Here is an 18,218-nt window from a genome sequence, read left to right on the forward strand (position 1 = left end):
GTACTGTCACTATAAAATACAAGAGCTTACGCTGTCACTGAGCAATCCCCATTCATGTTGCAGAAATCAGGCATGATAGGATATTTCCTGAGGCAAGGAGATGTTGTATGGAGGATGGACCCAAGGAGCTGGGGACCGGAGGCTGTCCTCAAGGTGCCCCACTGCATGGGTGGGACAGGGAGTCTAAGTATAGCAACCTGTCATTTTTGTGCAGTTGATATTAAAGTCACATACTTCATGTTTTAGTATGCCCAGCGGCAGAGGTTGCCTCATAAGACAAGGTCCAACGCAAAGTGCCAGGCGCAACTTCTTATTTAAACATTCAAGAAAGAAGCTTTTCTTTTACTTGACAAAGGGATGCCTGGGCAACCTTTTAAAACAGAAAATGGTTCCCTTAATAGAAACGATCCTGATGACAGCTGGCCGTGTCCTCTGTCCTGCTCAGTTCCTACAGAGCTCTGCGTTGGTAAACACGGATGCCGTGCATGTCTGCCAGCGGGGACAAGCCGCGGTTGTGGGCTCTCCTCTCGAAGGCTTATGGTCCATGTTTGCCCATATTCACTACTTACACGCTAATGAGCTTTATCTCGCAAACCCGAGAAGAACAGCAGCTTCTTCGCATAGGAGGGTCACAGTGTCAAAGGTTAAATGAGGTAACTTTTCTAGTTCTTAAGGAATAAAGTTTATCAGTTTGAAATCATCTTCTTAAATATAGACAAAAACGTGCAGCTGTAACTTACCTCAAGCTCTGCTTCATCTGCCCCCCCACCCCCGTCCTGTCGGGGGTGGGCATTACTGGGAGATACTTTGTTTCCTTTCCACATGTTGACCAATTTCCCAGGTTTTCTTCTGTTGTACATTTTTTACCATTCCATTCTGATGGGAAAAGTTACCTCATGATTTTCGGCCCATTCATATTACCGCAGCTCACTTTACAGGCTAGCATGTTGAAGCGTGTTTCCTGGGGGCTGTAGTAGAATGTGTGTCCATGCTATGAGGTGGAGTATCCCCTCCATGTTAGCTGTGAGCACTTGTGGTGTCAAATGTGTTGATCCGCTCCTGCCCTCTCTTACTGTATTGTTTTTGTGTGTGTGTGTGTGTGTGTTTTTTTTTTCCCCCCGGAGCTGGGGACCGAACCCAGGGCCTTGCGCTTCCTAGGTAAGCGCTCTACCGCTGAGCTAAATCCCCAGCCCCCCCTTTTTTTTTTGATTGGTGAATGATCTGTTGTTGATTCTCCCTCTAATCTTGCAAGGGTTTTTGATGTTCTTGTCTCTGTTGGAGGGGCTCTGCTCTTATGTCCATACGTGTTTATAGATGTGTTAGCTCTCTTACTATAAAATACCTCTCTTTTACTTTAGTAACCATTTTCCTTATACTTTCTTTTTGTCACTGCCACTTGGGTGGCCACTCTAACTTTCTCACGGCTTATTTGTGTTTCCACGCTGAAGCGAATCCCTGTAGCTCTCATGTGGCTGGGTGATGCTTTTGGGGATCTATCCTGCTAGTCTTCGTGCCTTGATTCTCTTTCTTAAAACATTTAATTTGATGATAGATTAGACTTCTCTTTTACTGACTGATATTTATATATGATCATATAATTAACATTTAGTATTAGTCAAATGGAACTAGTTTATGAGATTTCTGATCCAATATAAATTCATTCAGTCTTCTTCAGATCCTCTATGACTGTCTCCTCTTTACCCTCTATCCTATCTTCTTCCTTTTCCTTTCCTCCCTTCCTTCTCCTCAGCCCCCCTCCATCTTTATAACCCTTCAGATATAATGGCTGCTGCTGATTTGCACATCAGTGTAGGAGCATTCGCAGACCCTGAGCAGCCTTGTGTATGGTTACACTTCCAAGGAAAAGCAGCTCACCCTCCCCGGGCAGCTCAACTATGCCGTTCCTTTTAATGATGCTCTTTTTTTTTTTATTCAGGGTCTTTGATCTCAGAAGGGTCTTTGATCTTTCTTAGAGGTCAGTCTGCTAAAAGACAGTATTTCTGATTATCCGTTTGTTTGGAAATGTCCAGCCCTTTATGTTTCTGAAGAATAGTTTGCTTGATATTGAATTCTGGGTGGATAATCTCTGTCCTCTAGTGTGTCCGGCACTCTGTCTCTGTGGGTTCTAAAGGAGACCCAGTTCCTAATGGTGCCACTGCCTTTTGTTTGTGTGATGTGATTGGTTTCCTTGGTCTTTCGGTAGCCTGTTTGTGATAGTTAGCTGTGATCTCACGGTTAGCTCACCCAGTGCAGCACTTGAGTTCCTTAAATGTGGAGATCAGAATGCAAAATAAATGATCAGTCTTTGCTTATCGCTTCTTTGGTTCTTTTTTTTTTTTCTTTTCTCGGAGCTGGGGACCGAACCCAGGGCCTTGTGCTTCCTAGGCAAGCGCTCTACCACTGAGCTAAATCCCCAACCCCTGCTTATCGCTTCTTTTGTAAAACGTTGTTTGTTTTCATTTATGCTATTGGGCCTGGCTAAACTGACATTCATAGTAATACTCCAGCCTCAGCTTTCTGGGCACTTAGATTGTGGGAGCTGGCCAGCATGCCTGCCCCGTCTGGGTTTCCTCCTGCTCCCAGCACCAGTCAGTGTCCCGGTGTTTGGTGGCCTCCCCATAATCTCTTGGGCTGTGGTGAGTTTTCTTCATTCTAACATTTTTCTTCTTACCTCTCACTGAATAATCTTTACCTGACCCGTTCCCTAGTTCTTTCTTCTGTCTGCTCTAGTTGTCATGGTCTCAGCTGGTAAGTTTTAGATTCTGTCCCTTCAGCTCAGAATGTCCTATGATTAGTTCTGTCCCTGGTATAGCCTCCATCTGGGAAGAAAGGCCTGGTGTGGTTCCCTGTGACTTCTTAGGTATCCCTCAAACAGAATGCACTCAGTGGCTTAATTAAAGCCTTTCTTCGCCCAATGTCTTAGCTTACCCAGCGATATTTTGTTTTCCGTTTTGGTAGGCCCCATCTTTCTCTTCGATTCCCCAGGTCCCACGGCTTCTGTACAGACGGAAATGCATGACCTCTGAGCGGCTTGCTATAACTTTTCCAACTTCTTTTTATCTTTAAACCTGGATTCCTCCGGGCCACATCTGAATCTGTGTCACCCATCTGGTTAGCCAGCCATTGACCAGATGTCTTCACAGGCTTTGAATCTCAGGAGATCTGCGTGAGACCTGCAGATTACAAGACAGCCTTGGGTCCCAATTCCTGGGGGTGTAGCAAGGACTGAAGGTCACCCAATCTAAGTGGGCCACCTTCCTTCCCAGGTCTTTGCAGCACACAGATACTGATAGTCTTAGCTTAATAACAGTCTTTCCCATCCCACAAATGTAAGAGCTTTTGATGTTCTTCACGCTCCCCAAATTCTTCAGATTGCCTTTCAATTCTGGACCAGGCTCATCTGTCCTGCATTTGGACATAGAGCAATGGGCCTCAAGGTTGCTGGTTTAGCCAGTGCCACACATTCTTCAAGCTACGCCCCAGTACCTGCTGGGCTCCAGCTATTTAGAGACGGCCCAGGTCATGAAATGGCAGTGCCATTGGAGTACTGTAAATACACCTTAGGCCTTGTGGCTGTGTGGGAGGCTGGCAGCACGTAGAAGGGTATTGGGAACAGGCAGATACTCAATGCCTGTTATCCCTGACAATGCAGAGGGATCTCTTGGGTTGGGGTTTTCTTCTTCTGGGGCTCTGATGAGTTCCGAGGAGCAAAATTGTTGATTTTTTTGTTGCTTTTTATATATGTTTGTTGTCGAGGAGGCCGAGTGAGGTCATCCTGTCCTTGCTCTGTGCTGGAAGTCATTTGGCGCATGCTGCTGTCGGATCTGCCCCTGAGGTGCTAGAAATGCTTGGCGTGCAGCCAGTGCTTTCCATGGTTGAGGTGGGGTCTGGAAGAGTTTGAAGTGGGAACAGCTCTTGTTGTATGTAGTAGGAGGTGTGCATGCACACAGTAAGGGGGGACTCTTCGGAGAGGTCTTGGTGCCTTGGTAGGCAGGACTGCTCCTAATGAGGTGGGTACAAAGGACACGAGGACTGCAGAGGACGTGCGGCAGTGCACAAGTGAATAGTGCCTTCGCCAGATGCAAGGACTAAGTGTTGCATGGTGGGGGTATGGTGGCTTTGCCCCTGGGAAGAGGAAGGACACAGCTTGTAGGCACCACTCTACCCTTGGTGTGCCTATGAAGGCTAACTTCAAATTATGACTAGGACTCAGGTGCTTTTTGTTGTTGACAGTGATATAATTAAAAAACAAAGAGACAGGGCTGGAGAGATGGCTCAGTGGTTAAGAGCACTGACTGCTCTTCCAGAGGTCCTGAGTTCAATTCCCAACAACCACATGGTGGCTCACAACCATCTGTAATGGGACCTTGGCGCCCTCTTCTGGCGAACAGGCATATATTCAGGCAGAATACTGTATACATAATAAATAAATCTTTAAAAATAAACAAAAAGGGGGGTTGGGATTTAGCTCAGTGGTAGAGCTCTTGCCTAGGAAGTGCAAGGCCCTTGGTTCGGTCCCCAGCTCCGAAAAAAAGAACCAAAAAAAAAAAAAAAACAAAAAGGTTCATTCATTCATTCATTCATTCAGGATGAGAGTGTGTCAGGTTTTTGAAGTCAGTCGACAACTCATGGCAGTTGGTTGTCCATGTCCCTCTGAAGGACCAGGAGGAACTAGACAGGTCCCTGGCAGGCAGGCACACAGATAAAGGGGCCAGTGTTAAGTAACCATGCTGTCAAATTTGTGACCTCTCCACCCTTCCTGGCCAGACAGAGGCCTGGTGATCTTTTTCTGTCACCAGCAGAGGCTCAAGCCGTCCAGATTGCTCAGATACATTTAAGGTTGGTGGTGAGCATGTTTACATAAGATTGTGGGCTCACTATCTGCTCCCTGTCTTCATTCAAGTTGACTGATTCGAAACCAGAGGGAAGGAGACTTGGCCTCTGTCACTAAAACAAGCAAAAGTCCCAGCCCCTCCTGGGGAATTTGGTTTCCAGATTCCCGTTTCCAAATTGTGGGGCATCTTTCTCTGTGTCTCTGTCTCTCTCTGTCTCTGTATCTGTCTGTCTCTCTCTGTCTGTCTGTCTGTTTGTGTCTGTCTCTGTCTCTGTGTGTGTGTGTGTGTGTGTGTGTGTGTGTGTGTACGCTTGTGCATGTACTTACATTCATGCCTGTTTCTTCACATTTAATAAAATTGGTTACCTGTTGCTTCCTGTTGTGTCTGGGAGTTTTCCTGACTTTTTAAAATCCCGTAATTGTTAGGGAAAACAAATGTTTCACGAGACCTATATAGTAACAACCCCACCATGTGGTTTCTGGGAATTAAACTCTGGCTGTCAGGCTCAGCGACAGGCACCTTTACCTGCTAAGCGACCTCACTGGTACCCATCGATTTATTAAAACAAATCCACTGTTTACCCATCTAATACAGGTATTAGAGGCAGATATGTACAGGGAGCAAATGTGGAAGTCTGTGAGTGACCTTGGGGGTTCTTGCCTTTCACCTGGTGGAGGCAGGGTCTCTCATGTTAGTTCCAGGGAAGCCCTTCACTGCATACAGCAGGCAAGCTGCCTCCGGAGCATTCTGGAGACTCTGTGTCTGCCTTCCATCTTACCATGGGAGCGTTGGAATTGTGGGTACAAACCATCACGTCAGATGTGGGTCTCCCCATCAGGCTTCTCACATGCATTCTGGGGACTGGACTTGGGTCTCAAGCTTTCACAGAGGATGCTGTATCTGCCAAAATGTTTCTCTGACTCCAGCTCAGAGACTTATGAAGATTGCCATGATGGTATCCATCCCCGCCAGGGCAAGCGTGTCTGTCAGCCAGCTGTTTCTCCAGGGACTGGGGTGAGCTGGATACAGTTTCCAGTTCATACTAAACACTGAGAGTTAGCTTTATCTGAAGCAAGGCAAAGGGGAACAGGTGATGTGCTGTACAAACCTGTGCTTGCTCTCTCTCTCTCTCTCTCTCTCTCTCTCTCTCTCACGCACGCACGCACGCACGCACGCAGTGCTCTGCATACAATGTTAGTAAAGGTGGTCAAGATGATCTAAGAGCAGAAGACGAGAAGGATCGGGGAGATTATGGATGCCTGGTGTCCTCCTGGATATCTGGTCTCTTCTTAGTCAGAAGGAAGAATGACTGCAGAGCCCAGAGGGGAGAAGGCAGGCTGGAGTGAGCTGAGAGAATGATGAGTGTGAGGCAGCCAGGACAGAGGTAATTGCTCTGCACCCCCCCCCCCCGTGTTTGTGTACACGCAGGACTCCAGGCAGTGAGCAAACTCACAGAAGCTCTTACTGCCTCCCAGGGGAGATGTGAGCTCAGCAGACGAATCGCCACTCCCAGAGTGTCAAGGAGTGGCTGGTGCTGTGGCTCAGATGGTAAAATGCTTACCTACCCCCAGTATCACATCAACCAGGTGTGGTGGTCCACACCCAAAGTTCCAGCGCTGGGGAGGTAGAGGGAGGCCACCATCCTTAACTACTCTGTGATTTTTGAGGCTACTTAGAAAAAAGAAAAAGACATCAAGGAATGGAATGAAATGGGAGGGGGCTGTAGTCGTTGAGATGTTGTGTAGACGTGGGGAGGGGAGCACGGGTGTTTGACTAGGATCAGGGAGGACCTTGCTCAAGGTCTTTAGAAGATTTGTATACATTGTACATTGTGTGGTTATATATCCAGAGATTCCTAAGTTCCAATGGTGTGCTGTGAGGTGTTAGCATAGCGTACACTATCACCCATGTACCAGACACCTCAGCACCTCACAAAGAAGGAAATTTCCTCAGGATTCTACCCAAGCAAGATCTCCCAGGGACATCTTCTCACACCCTCTTGAGAGACTTCCTCCTGTCTGAGCCTGAGTGAGAGGATCTCAGCAGCACCACTGTTAGCACCGATGCTTGTTTCTGTGGCAAGAGATTGGAGTTGGGTTAAAGGGTCATCTGGAAGCCTTTTTGCAGCCAGTTTTGGTAAATCCTGAAGAAAAGAGAGTAGCAGGAACCTGGTATGATCAGAGTAAAGGGGTAGGCTTTGGAAGGTTTTGAGGGGTGGAGAGAAGAACACGGGACGATGTATTTGAGGAAAAGGAATCAGAGGTAACTTCAGTGTCTGTGGCTTTGGCTGGGAGCAGAGTGGAGCCAAGTGCTGGAGAGCAGGCTTGGAGAGGAAGCCTTTTGGGAGAGCAGCTCTGTCTGCACAACTCACTTTGGGTGTTGAGGGTATCTCAGTGTCAAGGTGAGTCATCCGAGGGTCAAGGAAAAGGGTTGCTTTCCTATGTGGAGGACTGGGGAAGAAGAAAAAGAGCAGGCAGGGAGACCGAGGCAGTCAATGCAGAAGGCTGTACAGATCTTGTGCATACATGGACATGCATCGACTGCACGAGTGTCCCAACGGGGCCATTACCAAACATGGCCAGGCCGGCCGTGCCAGCCGTGCCTGTGGGCTTGACATGCTGTTCTTCAGAGTGGACTAACAATCTTATAAATATTATGAGGAAGAGGAATGTCAGGCAGGGAGAGACGCACGAGGAATTCATTTGGGCACAAAACTGGGCAAGACGTGATGCCAGGCTGCTTCTGGAAACAACAAGCAAGGGAGCTTTGGATCTGTGCCTGCCCCAACTGCTGGCTGGTGGGGGCTGGGCACTCTGACACTGACATCCTTCTGAAAGAAGCTAGCATCCGAAGGTGAAGTGAGGATGGTTCTTCCAGAGCAGGTTCTGGCGACCAGTAAGATAATCAGTTGCAAGGAGTGCTCTGTTTCTCAGAACAGGGAGGCTTTTCTCTCAGCCCAAACCTGTCTTTCCTCTAAGTTTCGTGAAGCCAATATTACTATAATAAAGACTTCGTTTGAGAGAGTTGGGACCACCCCAAAAGGGAATAAAAATGGTCAGGTGTTGAAAGTCCCTGCCCCCCAAGCAGGAATCACACCTGTTTCTCTTCCCCCAGGCAACTCCAAATAAGGACCTAAGTGAGCACGGGATCCTGTGCTAGCCAGAATTAGAATCTCAACAGCCCTCCTCAAGGGGCGGTGAGTCAGGGTCAGGTTGGGGCCAGCTCCAGAGACTGTCAGACCCCAAGCAGAGGTCTTTAGAACTGAGCAGGCAGCTCAGACTGTAGCAGTCAGGGCCTGACCTCTGCACGGCTGAGTGCCTGGTTTGCTGGAGTTAATTCACAGTGGGAATTCTTTCCATATAAAGTGCCCGTCATCCATGTTCAGAGAGTTGTCCCCTTGGCTTGCTTTTCTTGATTAGAGCTCGATTGTCCTCGACAAGCCTTTGGGTCTTGTTTTGGTCCTGCCGTTTCTGGATCCAAGAACTCAGCTGTGGGAATGTACCAGGGATAAATAACGTGACCCATTACAGTTTGATGTGTGTGAACACCCAATATCCGTGTCGATGGATCCTCACCTCTGGGTCTCTGAACTTGGGCTTAGATTCAGAAGTAGGCTCTCTGCATCTGAGCTCAAGCTCAAATGAGGTCACAGGGCAGTCCCCCCCCCCCTTATCAAGAGTGCCCTTAAGAAGGAGACATTCAGTCACAGAGATATACTTAGGTAAAGGAAAGGTGATGTCATGAGACAAAAGGTGAAGAAAGACGCCCCCTATAAACCACGGAGAATGGACTGGAACAGGCTCAGTGGAAACCACTTATGGAAGCCAGTTATGGGGGTACAATGCCTGTAGCCCCAGCATCTGGCCAGTGGAAACAGGAGGGTTGGGAGTTCCAGGCTAGCCCGAGTCGCTTAGTAAATCTCGCCTCAGCCACAAACAGAAAGCAAGAGAGGACACAGGACTCGGGGTGGCATCTTGGAAGACAATACAGGAAGCTCTCTCAGAACAATTATTTTATCTTTAATTATGTATCTATGCATCTATGTGCGTGAGTGCAACTGCCCACAGATGCCAGGAGGAAGTTCACAAACTCCCGGGCTGGAGTCACAAGCAGTTGTGAGTACTCCACTTGGGTGCGAAGAACCGTGCTTAGTTACTCGGGAAGAACAACAACACATGCTTGTAACTAGAGCACCATCTCTCCAGCCTCTACAGGAATTACTTTTTAGAAGTCATTGATGCTTGAATGGGGGTGAAACATGTCTTTAATCTCAGCACTTGGGAGGCATAGGCAGGTGGGTCTCTGTGAGTTAGTTGAAGGGCATCCTGGTCTACTGGTTTACCTACCAAGTTCTAGGGCAGCTGAGGTGAGATCGTGAACTCTGTCTGGATGATGGTGATGATGATGATGATGGTGGTGATGATGGTGGTGATGATGGTGATGGTGATGTTTATATATGATGTCAGATGCTTACCCTGGGAGAGTTTTCAGAATCAGGCATTGGTCGTCAAAGAATCTTGAGCCTGGTAGGCGGAAGAGTCTGCGGAGAAAGGTACCATCTGCCTACCAGGCAGGCCGCAGATTCCTAGTAAAGCTATGCCAAGCCTAACTGGCTCTTGTAGGGGTCCACCTGTCGCCTTAGCCTGAAAGACTCCATTAAGCACTTGAAGGAATGTTCTTTCCATGGGACAAGTTTAATTACTTGATTTTCAGACTTTTTTTTTAAAAATCTTTTCTCCACCTTTAATTAAAATTTCCCAGAGATTCCAAGTGGGAAGTCGACAGCAACGATTCGAATTTTCAAAAGATTTTTTTTTCAGTGAAACCCCAGTGAGTCTGCCTACATCCTTTTTGGTGCTTTTTCTGATGATTCTGGAGTGGAAAGCCACAGCACAGAAAGCAGGCCCCAGAGAGCCTGTGTCCAAGGGTGGAGTCACACCTTCCCTGAGTATTTGGGGAGTCACATCTGGTCAGTCCCGTTGCCTTTCACTGACAGAAACCATAGTGTCAAGAAGAGAGAAAGTTCATGAAAGGCCCCAATTCAGCAGCTCTTGGGGCCTCTCTCCCTTCAGCCAAGAACTCGCTGGCCCCTGACAGTAGGCTTTTGTTGGGGGCTCAGGGATGTGAGAGGCAGAAGGTAGAAAAAGTGTTATAAAAGCAAAATTCAAGGGATTTGGGCTAGTTCAGTATGTTTATGAAGAAGTGGGACCGAAGCCAATGTCAGGCCGACAAGAGACCCTGGTTACTCTGTCTTCAGATGGCTGAGTTTCAGATCATATTTCTAAGGCAGGGTAGAGCAACCTTTTAAGGAATATAGAATCGGCCTAATATTTACCCAACTTAGAGTTAGGCATAATGGAAACAAAACATTACAAACTGTTAAGACCCATGCCGGTTAGATACTGACAGCTCCCCGCCGGAGCTGTGTGGGCTCCCAGCTGGCAGTGGAAGCTCACGGTGTCACACTTAATAAGTGTTCCTGGGAAACACGGTCCCTAGCCACCCACCTTCGCAAGACTTCGGACATTGCTCATTCTAGACCTTAACTCTTGCATTCCCAGCGCTGTGCACACATTCTTGGATGGTTACATTTGTGGTTGAAATGGTATCACTGCCACAGGTCACAAGTTAATAGGTGGGCGCTCCCTTCTGAATTTACACACACACACACACACACACACACACACACACACACACACACACACACAAGTTAGCTCATCGTAAGCCCTCTCCCTGCTCTCCAAGAGGCTTGTTGGCACGCGGTCTCTGCACTCCTGGTCCCTGCCCAGATTCCTTTCTCACATCTTGGAAATTACCTTTTATAAAACCCTCCACTAATTAAATGGAGCCAGCTTTGAAGTGGGAGCGATCCTCTGCGGGCAGCCTCTAATTACATCACGGAGAGCACGTTGACTCGGGTCACCAGGTGAGGGGATTCCTAGATTAAAAAGCCTGAGCGACAAAACGCACTGAAAAGAAGCACAAACAGAATCTGGACGGGTGGTGGATCCAAGTCCAAGGGCATAGCTTGACCTTCATTAGCGAATTCTTGCCTGGTTCTGTCTCTGCTCTTAATGAGAGCTGGATGCTAGGAGAAAAAGAATCTCTCATCGATGCCGTCAATCAGAGTGCCATGGGAGAGGCCACTTTGAACGAAGGCTTGCCAGCGACTGCTGCTTGACTGGAAGGCAGTGTTCATTTATTCAAAACAAACACACATTTGAGTAGCTTCCAGCTTCTGCACTCTCTGTGTGAAACCGCACGCTACAGGCATCCTCCATGGTGACAGGGTGCCCTCTCCCTTTGGTCATTGTAGAGATAGTAATTTTGTCCTGTTCCCAATACCAAGGACATTCACTGCTAATGTGTCCCCAAAATATGCCACAGGTTCCTGACTGAAAACTGCTGCCACAGAGTCAGAGGCAGGCAGGGTGATGTCTGGCTAAAACCCCCTGAATAATTTGTTTCACTGTTTTTGTTTGGAGTGCCCTGCGAATCAACCGGTAATGTATGGAACCCATGCATCTGGATCGTGTTCTCCCTACTAGGTTCATACTCAGATCCATTTCCCGGGATGCTACCACAGAGAATATAAGATGTCGGGAGTCAGGATGCTTCAGACAGCTCTCTGTGACCTGCGAGGGCGGAATGGTGAGGAAGTTTGTAACAGACTTCAGAGAAGTACCCTCATATCCCACACACCCATCCTTCCCTACCCACAGTTCATTGGCACTTATCAGCAGGGTGCATTTGTCAGGCGATATGGGTGTGTTGTCCGGTTGGGTTTTGGGCTTCTTTTGAGACAGGGTCACACTGTGCCACTTAGTCTGGCCTGCGACTCCTAGCGGCCTTACCTCAGCCTCCCAAGTGCTGACATGACAGACATGAGTCACAGTGTCTGGCTTTTACATGACACTTTAGAAAAATGAAAAGGTCTTAAGTTGTGTGTGTGTGTGTGTGTGTGTGTGTGTGTGTGTCCATGTCCCTGTGTGTGAGTCTTTACAGATGAGTACAGGTGCCCTCAGAAGCCAGAAGAGGGTGTGGGATCCTCTGTACATGTACACACTGTAGTATAGTAGAATCTTGCAAAGAGTCTCTCTTGCACATCATCTCATTTCTACCATAGTAACAACTCTGGTGCTGATGGTGAGGGGATGGGAAGGCATTGCAAAGGCAAACAGTATGGTGACTGATTCTTCCATAGCCTAGTGACAGCAGGGAGGTCATACGTGTATGACCCAGGACCCAGGAATGCTTCCTTTCTGATAGCACAAGAACGCTTCATCACGCTCACAGCTGCTCACAATTATAATCTATGAAAGGTTCAAGTGTGGGGCTGGAGAGATGGCTCAGCAGTTAAGAGCACTGACTGCTCTTCCAGAGGTCCTGAGTTCAAATCCCAGCAACCACATGGTGGCTCACAACCATCTGTAATAGAATCTGATGCTCTTCTGGTGTTTCTGAAGACAGCGACGGAGTACTCATATATAATAAATAAATCTTTTTAAAAAAGAGAGAGAAAAAGGTTCAAGTATGCAATGTTTGTGTAATAATATGGCAGATAGGTGTCCTGGACTGCAGAACTTGAAAAGGAAGGGAGACTGTTGTACTCAGGATGGGCATGTGGGAGCAGTGACTGACACAAGGACTCTGGCCAACCGCCAGCTAAACTGGGCCAGCAAAAGTGATAGCATGAGCTGTTGTGTTAGGAGTTGATCGAAAGCTACTGGGCCGTGAGTGGAGACCGTTATGTGGTCATGAGATGGAGGGGGTAGGGAGGAATAGTGACAGTTGACATAGGATCTGCAAGTCACAGCTGCTGGGCACCCCCAGCCTCCTGTCCCATCAGTTTCTCCCCTCTTCTGCAGCAGGAGTGTGGCTGTGTTTGGACTTGTCCCCCACAGGAGTATGTCTACCTCCATCCTCACCTGCCTTTCACCAGCAATCTTGGTCACCATGAGACCATGTCAGCTTGCACTTCCTATCCTGGAGCCGTCCATGCACACCCCTGCCACACTGTTTGCACGTGGACAGTTCTGACACACCAGTCGAGCCATCGAGTACCCACCTTTCTCAACCGTGCAGGACAGCGGGCCTCTTTTGGGTGCCTTTCCCTCTTTCCTTTCTGTTTTACTTCTGGAGGCTTGAAGGGACGCCAGGTGACTGTGTCTGTATGCAGTGTCCGGTGTAGGGAATGTATAGATGGGGCTTGGTGATGTTCGCCAGGGTCAGGGGAGCTGGGATGAGGGTGTCTGCTAATGGGAACAATGTTTCTTGGTGGTGGTGGTGATGTGAGGTGGGTGATGGATATTCTCGAATTTGATTATGATTATGGTTTCTTTTAAAAATCTACTAAACAGTACCGATCATATACATCACATTTTATTGTATGTGACAATCTTATGTATGTGACTATCTTAGTTCGAAAGGATCACTTGATGTGCATTCACTCTAGAAAAAAATTAAAGCTATTCAAACTGGCGACAATACTGGCTGACTTGAGTCCTGGTTTGGGCATGGAGGTATTGTCTCCGTGGTTTGTGTGTGTGTTCACTCAAGGTTTACTCCATATTATACTTAGCCTTTTTTTTTTTTTTCTTTGGTTCTTTTTTTTTCGGAGCTGGGGACCGAACCCAGGGCCTTGCACTTGCTAGGCAAGCGCTCTACCACTGAGCCAAATCCCCAACCCCTACTTCCATTTTTTAAGGCCAAGAAAGGTCCTCTCGGGTCCCGATCAAACTTCTCCCGTCACCTAGTTCACCTCTGTCCCTATCCCATTTTGCTTATCAGTTTTAGGAGGCCATAGTGTCTCGAGCAAGGACATTTCTCCAGGCCTGAACTTTATGTAGATTTTAGTTTTCAAAAAACTAAATGCAGCACCCGTCCTCCCCTTTTTTTTAGAAAAATAAAAGCAGAATCCAGTTCTGTTGAAATGGATGGTGTCCTTCTGAGGACCCCAGGGTGTGGACATCCTGAAATACTGGCTACTTGTAGCTGCAGAGGAAACAGAACCCCTGGACCCTCTCACATCTGAATCCCAGAGCGCTCTCTCTCTCTCTCTCTCTCTCTCTCTCTCTCTCTCTCTGTGTGTGTGTGTGTGTGTGTGTGTAGGAAAGTGTCTGTATCCATATGACAGATGGCCTACCTAGTTTTCTAATTAGGTTGATGATACTTTAATTTACTTAGATGTCCTCATTGACTTAGCATACAAGGTCAGAAGGAACAAGCGTCAAACCCCAGTGTAAGATAAAAAGCACTCCCTGAGATGCCACCCTCAACTTGCACTCAGGTGTCAGCCACCACTCTGCAGGTGGCATCCACCCCAGAACATGCCTCTGCCTCCCCATTCAAAGTTAACCACAGGAAGCTGGGGTTCCCCACAGGAGGCACCAGGCACCCAGCCTTTGTCGTTCAGGTTCAGGGTGGATATTTATTTGACTGCTTCACACCGTTTTGTGGGTTTCTAGGCTGTTTGTAACTTTTGTGCTTCTTTGATTGTATGTGCACACAGTGCCAGTGTGTTTGATTTCATGCGGTCTCTCTATGCCTAAACAGTGCTGGGTGACGGCTCGTAGACTGGCAAGCCGAAGTGTCATCCCTAGGCACTGTTTGCTGGCAGCCTGGCATAGCTTCTGCTTTTGCCTTTTTGAAAACTGTGTTTGTACTAGTGCATACGTGTTTGTGGGAGCATCATGTGGAAGCCAGTGCTCAAACCTTAACGGCCCACCTTAATGTTTATGATGGGGCTTCTCACTGGCCTGGAGCTCCCCAAATAAACGAAGGTGGGTAGCCATCGGAACCTGCTGTCCCCACTGCTCTAGCACTGGGTTTATAAGTGCTCTGCTTGTTCAATAGGTGCAGTAGCCACAGGGCATGGCTTCTGAGAATGGATTTTTCTTTTAAAAGTATGGTGTCTTAGTTAGGGTTTTACTGCTGTGAACAGACAGCATGACCAAGGCCTCTTAAAAGGACAGCATTTCATTGGGGCTGGCTTAAAGGTTCGGAGGTTCAGTCCATCATCATCAAGATGGGGACATGGCAGCATCCAGGCAGGCCTGGTGCAGGAGGAGCTGAGGGTTCTATATCTTCTTCTGAAGACTGCTAGGAGAGTACTGGCTTCCAGGCAACTAGGATGAGGTCCTAAAGCCCACACCCACAGTGACACACCTACTCCAACAGGGCCACGCCCACTTCAATTGGGCCACGCCCACTTCAATTGGGCCACACCCACTTCAATTGGGCCACACCCACTTCAATTGGGCCACACCCACTTCAATGGGACCACACCTACCCCAACAGGGCCATACCTTCTAATAGTGCTACTTCCTGGGCAGAGCATATACAAACCATCACATGTGGATTCTGGATATTGAGTTCCACTGAAGTGATAAAGTGCTTAAGGATCCATCTCTCCAGCATTCCACCTTGGCTTTAATGATAACACCATAGGACCTCCTTCTTCCTAACTCAGTACTTGCTGGGCTCTAGCTGTTCTGAGATCAGAGTGCCTGCCTTTGGTCCAGGGAGGTCCATCCGATTGCCCTAAGGATGTGTAGAGCTTGAGGAAGGTTTAAAGAGTGAAGACGTTAGTTTCCAACAGGTTTTTTTTTTTTTTTTTTGGTTGTGAGCCTAGCTTTTGATGGCTCTGGCCTGGATATTTTTTATATTTTAAAATATTTTGTAAACATTTTATGGAAAGTGGTAAGGGTGAGTTTAACCAGGAATGATGGGGAAACAGAGTTAGAAAGTGAGTGTGGTAGGAATCAAGTCTGCCATGCAGGTGGGAAGGAGACAGAAGCCAAGGGCACCATAGTCTGGTGTGGATTTTTGGAAGCCCTGTGGTGTGGAGGCCACCAGGCAAATGGAGATGCATGAACCAGCTTAGGACCAGCTCAGAGACAGGTGCCTTCAGGAGTAAGTGAGCCGGTGTTTACTTAGTCTGGCAAGCTGAAGAACGTGGTCCCTGGCTCTGCCTCAGAATCACAGCTGGACCTTTAGTCTACCAGGCTAGACTTTCTCTGCAGAAGCCTCTGAAGTGAGGCTGTCTAGGTAATTCTTGGCTCCCATACTAACCAGAAGTCACCCGATACCGAATTATAAAATTTAATAATTTAATAGTTTTTTTTTTTGTTGTTGTTGCGGTGATGAAACAACATGGCCAAACGTACCTTTTGGAGGAATGAGTTTATTTTGGCTCACGGTTCCGCAAGGAGAGTCCGTAATGGCAAGGAGGTGTGGGATACAGGAGGCGTGGCAACAGGCAGCTACAGCAGGAAGCCAAGCAGTCACAGCTTTAACCTCCAACATGAAGCATATAAAGCAAACCAGAAATGGAACATGATATAAACTCTCAAGACCTGCCTGTCCCTGGTAACATACTTCCTTCAGCTAGGCTGCCCTTAAACAGCGCCACCTGCTGGAGACCAAGTGTTTAGACATAGAGCCTATGGGGCCATTTCTTATTCTAAGCATCACAGAGGGGCCAGCTTGAATTGTGCTCAGTGTCCATAAAGGACCCATTTGTACCATTGAATGGTAGTGTGGGCAACGTTCAGGGTAATGCCAGCATCGATTCTCTTCTCCTTCAACTGAAACTGTGTCTCTTCCAAATACTAGCTCTCCATCTCTGTCACATCAGAACCTGACACCCACCATTCTTCCTTGTCTCTGTGACTCTAGCCACTCTAGGGACCTCAGATGAGCGCAGTCACACTGGATTCGCCACTTTGTGCCCAGCCTATACAACTTACAACAGTGCCCTCAAGGATCGCCGTATAAATAGCATATGTCATGGTCCCCCATTTTAGACCGGTGTGTTGGCCAGTCTTTTGATGTCTTAAATCCAGGTCTGAGTGGAAGGTTCAAGTTACCCCAAACTTCATCATGCCTTACCCTTAGCCAGCAGGACCCTGTTGAAGCCTGGATCCTGGGTCAAGGCTAGAAGAATATGTGATAGATTCAGTGGCAGTTGGGAATTGGGAGGCAGGCATGTGAGAGCTTCATGTGGCTTTGTGGTTTGGTAGTGCACGCGCCCCTCTGCCGACCAAGTGCCACTGAGCCCCTTAAATCCATATATGGGGATGTGTTCCATCCAGACAAACCAAATCTACACTTGCTTTTCCATGTGCGTTGGATGGCTATCCCAACTGGCATACTCTAAGCTCTTTGGGTAGACAGATGGCTATCCCATGAGAGATGCTATTCAGCTGTCCTTGTAAAGAACACATTTCAGATGGGCAAGCTCTCTCTCGCAGTGTGGAAAGGCACATCTCATGTGTGTGTGTTCTTCCTCCTAGGTGAAGTGGAGGACTCAGAGGCCATTGACACCTTGGGACAACTTGATGGCCCGGACAGCCCACTTCCCACTCTGAAAGGTAAGATAGACGGACAGCGGCTGTTGGGGTTGGTACAGAAAACCACAGCGTGGCTGCTTTGTTGGCCCTTGTCCCTGGGGGCCGGACCTGCCTGATGGAGCAGACGATGGGGTCTCCTGGTCTGTGGCTGCTCCGTTGCTGGACAGGAGAGATCCATACATGAAGTCTTTTTCCTACCCCTCCCCCCACCCCCTGAAAGGCCATCTGTTAAATACCTGCTGACAGCCATCTCTCCCCCATATTTATTCCTGTCAACGAAACAGCCATGGGGTGATATCTCAGAGGATGACACTTTTCTGTGCTGCCATCTGAAGGAGCGCTGTGTCCCCTTGCGGTGGCTCCTGGAATGTGGTTGACCAAATAAGAGCCTCATCCTTAAACAGAACTGTCTCTCCTTCACCCCCGAAGCCATCAACTGCATCATAGCCCCTCAGAAACAGAGACGTATGAACCTTTCCCACTCCGCACTAAAATGCTGACCAGCTTGGTTTTGTGTAGACAGCCGTGCTGCTTATGACTACAGCAGTCCTGTTATGTCCAGAGGCACTGTTTTACTTTATCCCTCCTGACTCTGACTTCTCCTCTTCTGCATGGTACCTGAACCTTAGGGGAGGGGTGTTTTTATTAGTTGGGGTTCTCCAGAGAAACAAAACTGATAGAATGAGTGTGTGTGCACGTGCGTGCATATGTGTGTGTAATATATATATATATATATATATATATATATATATATATATATATATTCCTGTGTGCTTGTCTGTCTGTCTGCCTGCCTGTCTCTGTGTGTGTATAAGCATGCACGTGCATACACTAACATATACATGTACTCAGGACCGAGCTAGAGCCCCATGCATGCTCTAGAGTGTGCGCTCTACCACCGAGAAACAGAAACATCCTCACCCTTGTCTGGTCTCTGGTCCACAGACTACCTACCACTCCTCAGGACAGGATGGCATCTTGGTTCCTGTAGCTTCACTAGCACACCACACCACCTGACCCATTGCATCTA

The 18,218-nt window shown here is 47.9% G+C and overlaps 1 protein-coding gene across 1 annotated transcript in view; it reads left to right on the plus strand.

Annotated features, from left to right (window-relative positions):
* Ror2 (receptor tyrosine kinase-like orphan receptor 2) overlaps nt 1-18,218 on the plus strand; it is a 174,897-nt gene that overhangs the window by 124,092 nt on the left and 32,587 nt on the right. Inside the window, 1 exon segment of the mRNA NM_001107339.1 lies at nt 17,132-17,209. Coding sequence (NP_001100809.1) covers nt 17,132-17,209 — 78 coding nt within the window.

This window comes from Rattus norvegicus, chromosome 17 (genome assembly GCF_021556685.1).
Source record: "Rattus norvegicus strain SHRSP/BbbUtx chromosome 17, alternate assembly SHRSP_T2T, whole genome shotgun sequence".
In the NCBI taxonomy this organism is placed as follows: domain Eukaryota; kingdom Metazoa; phylum Chordata; class Mammalia; order Rodentia; family Muridae; genus Rattus; species Rattus norvegicus.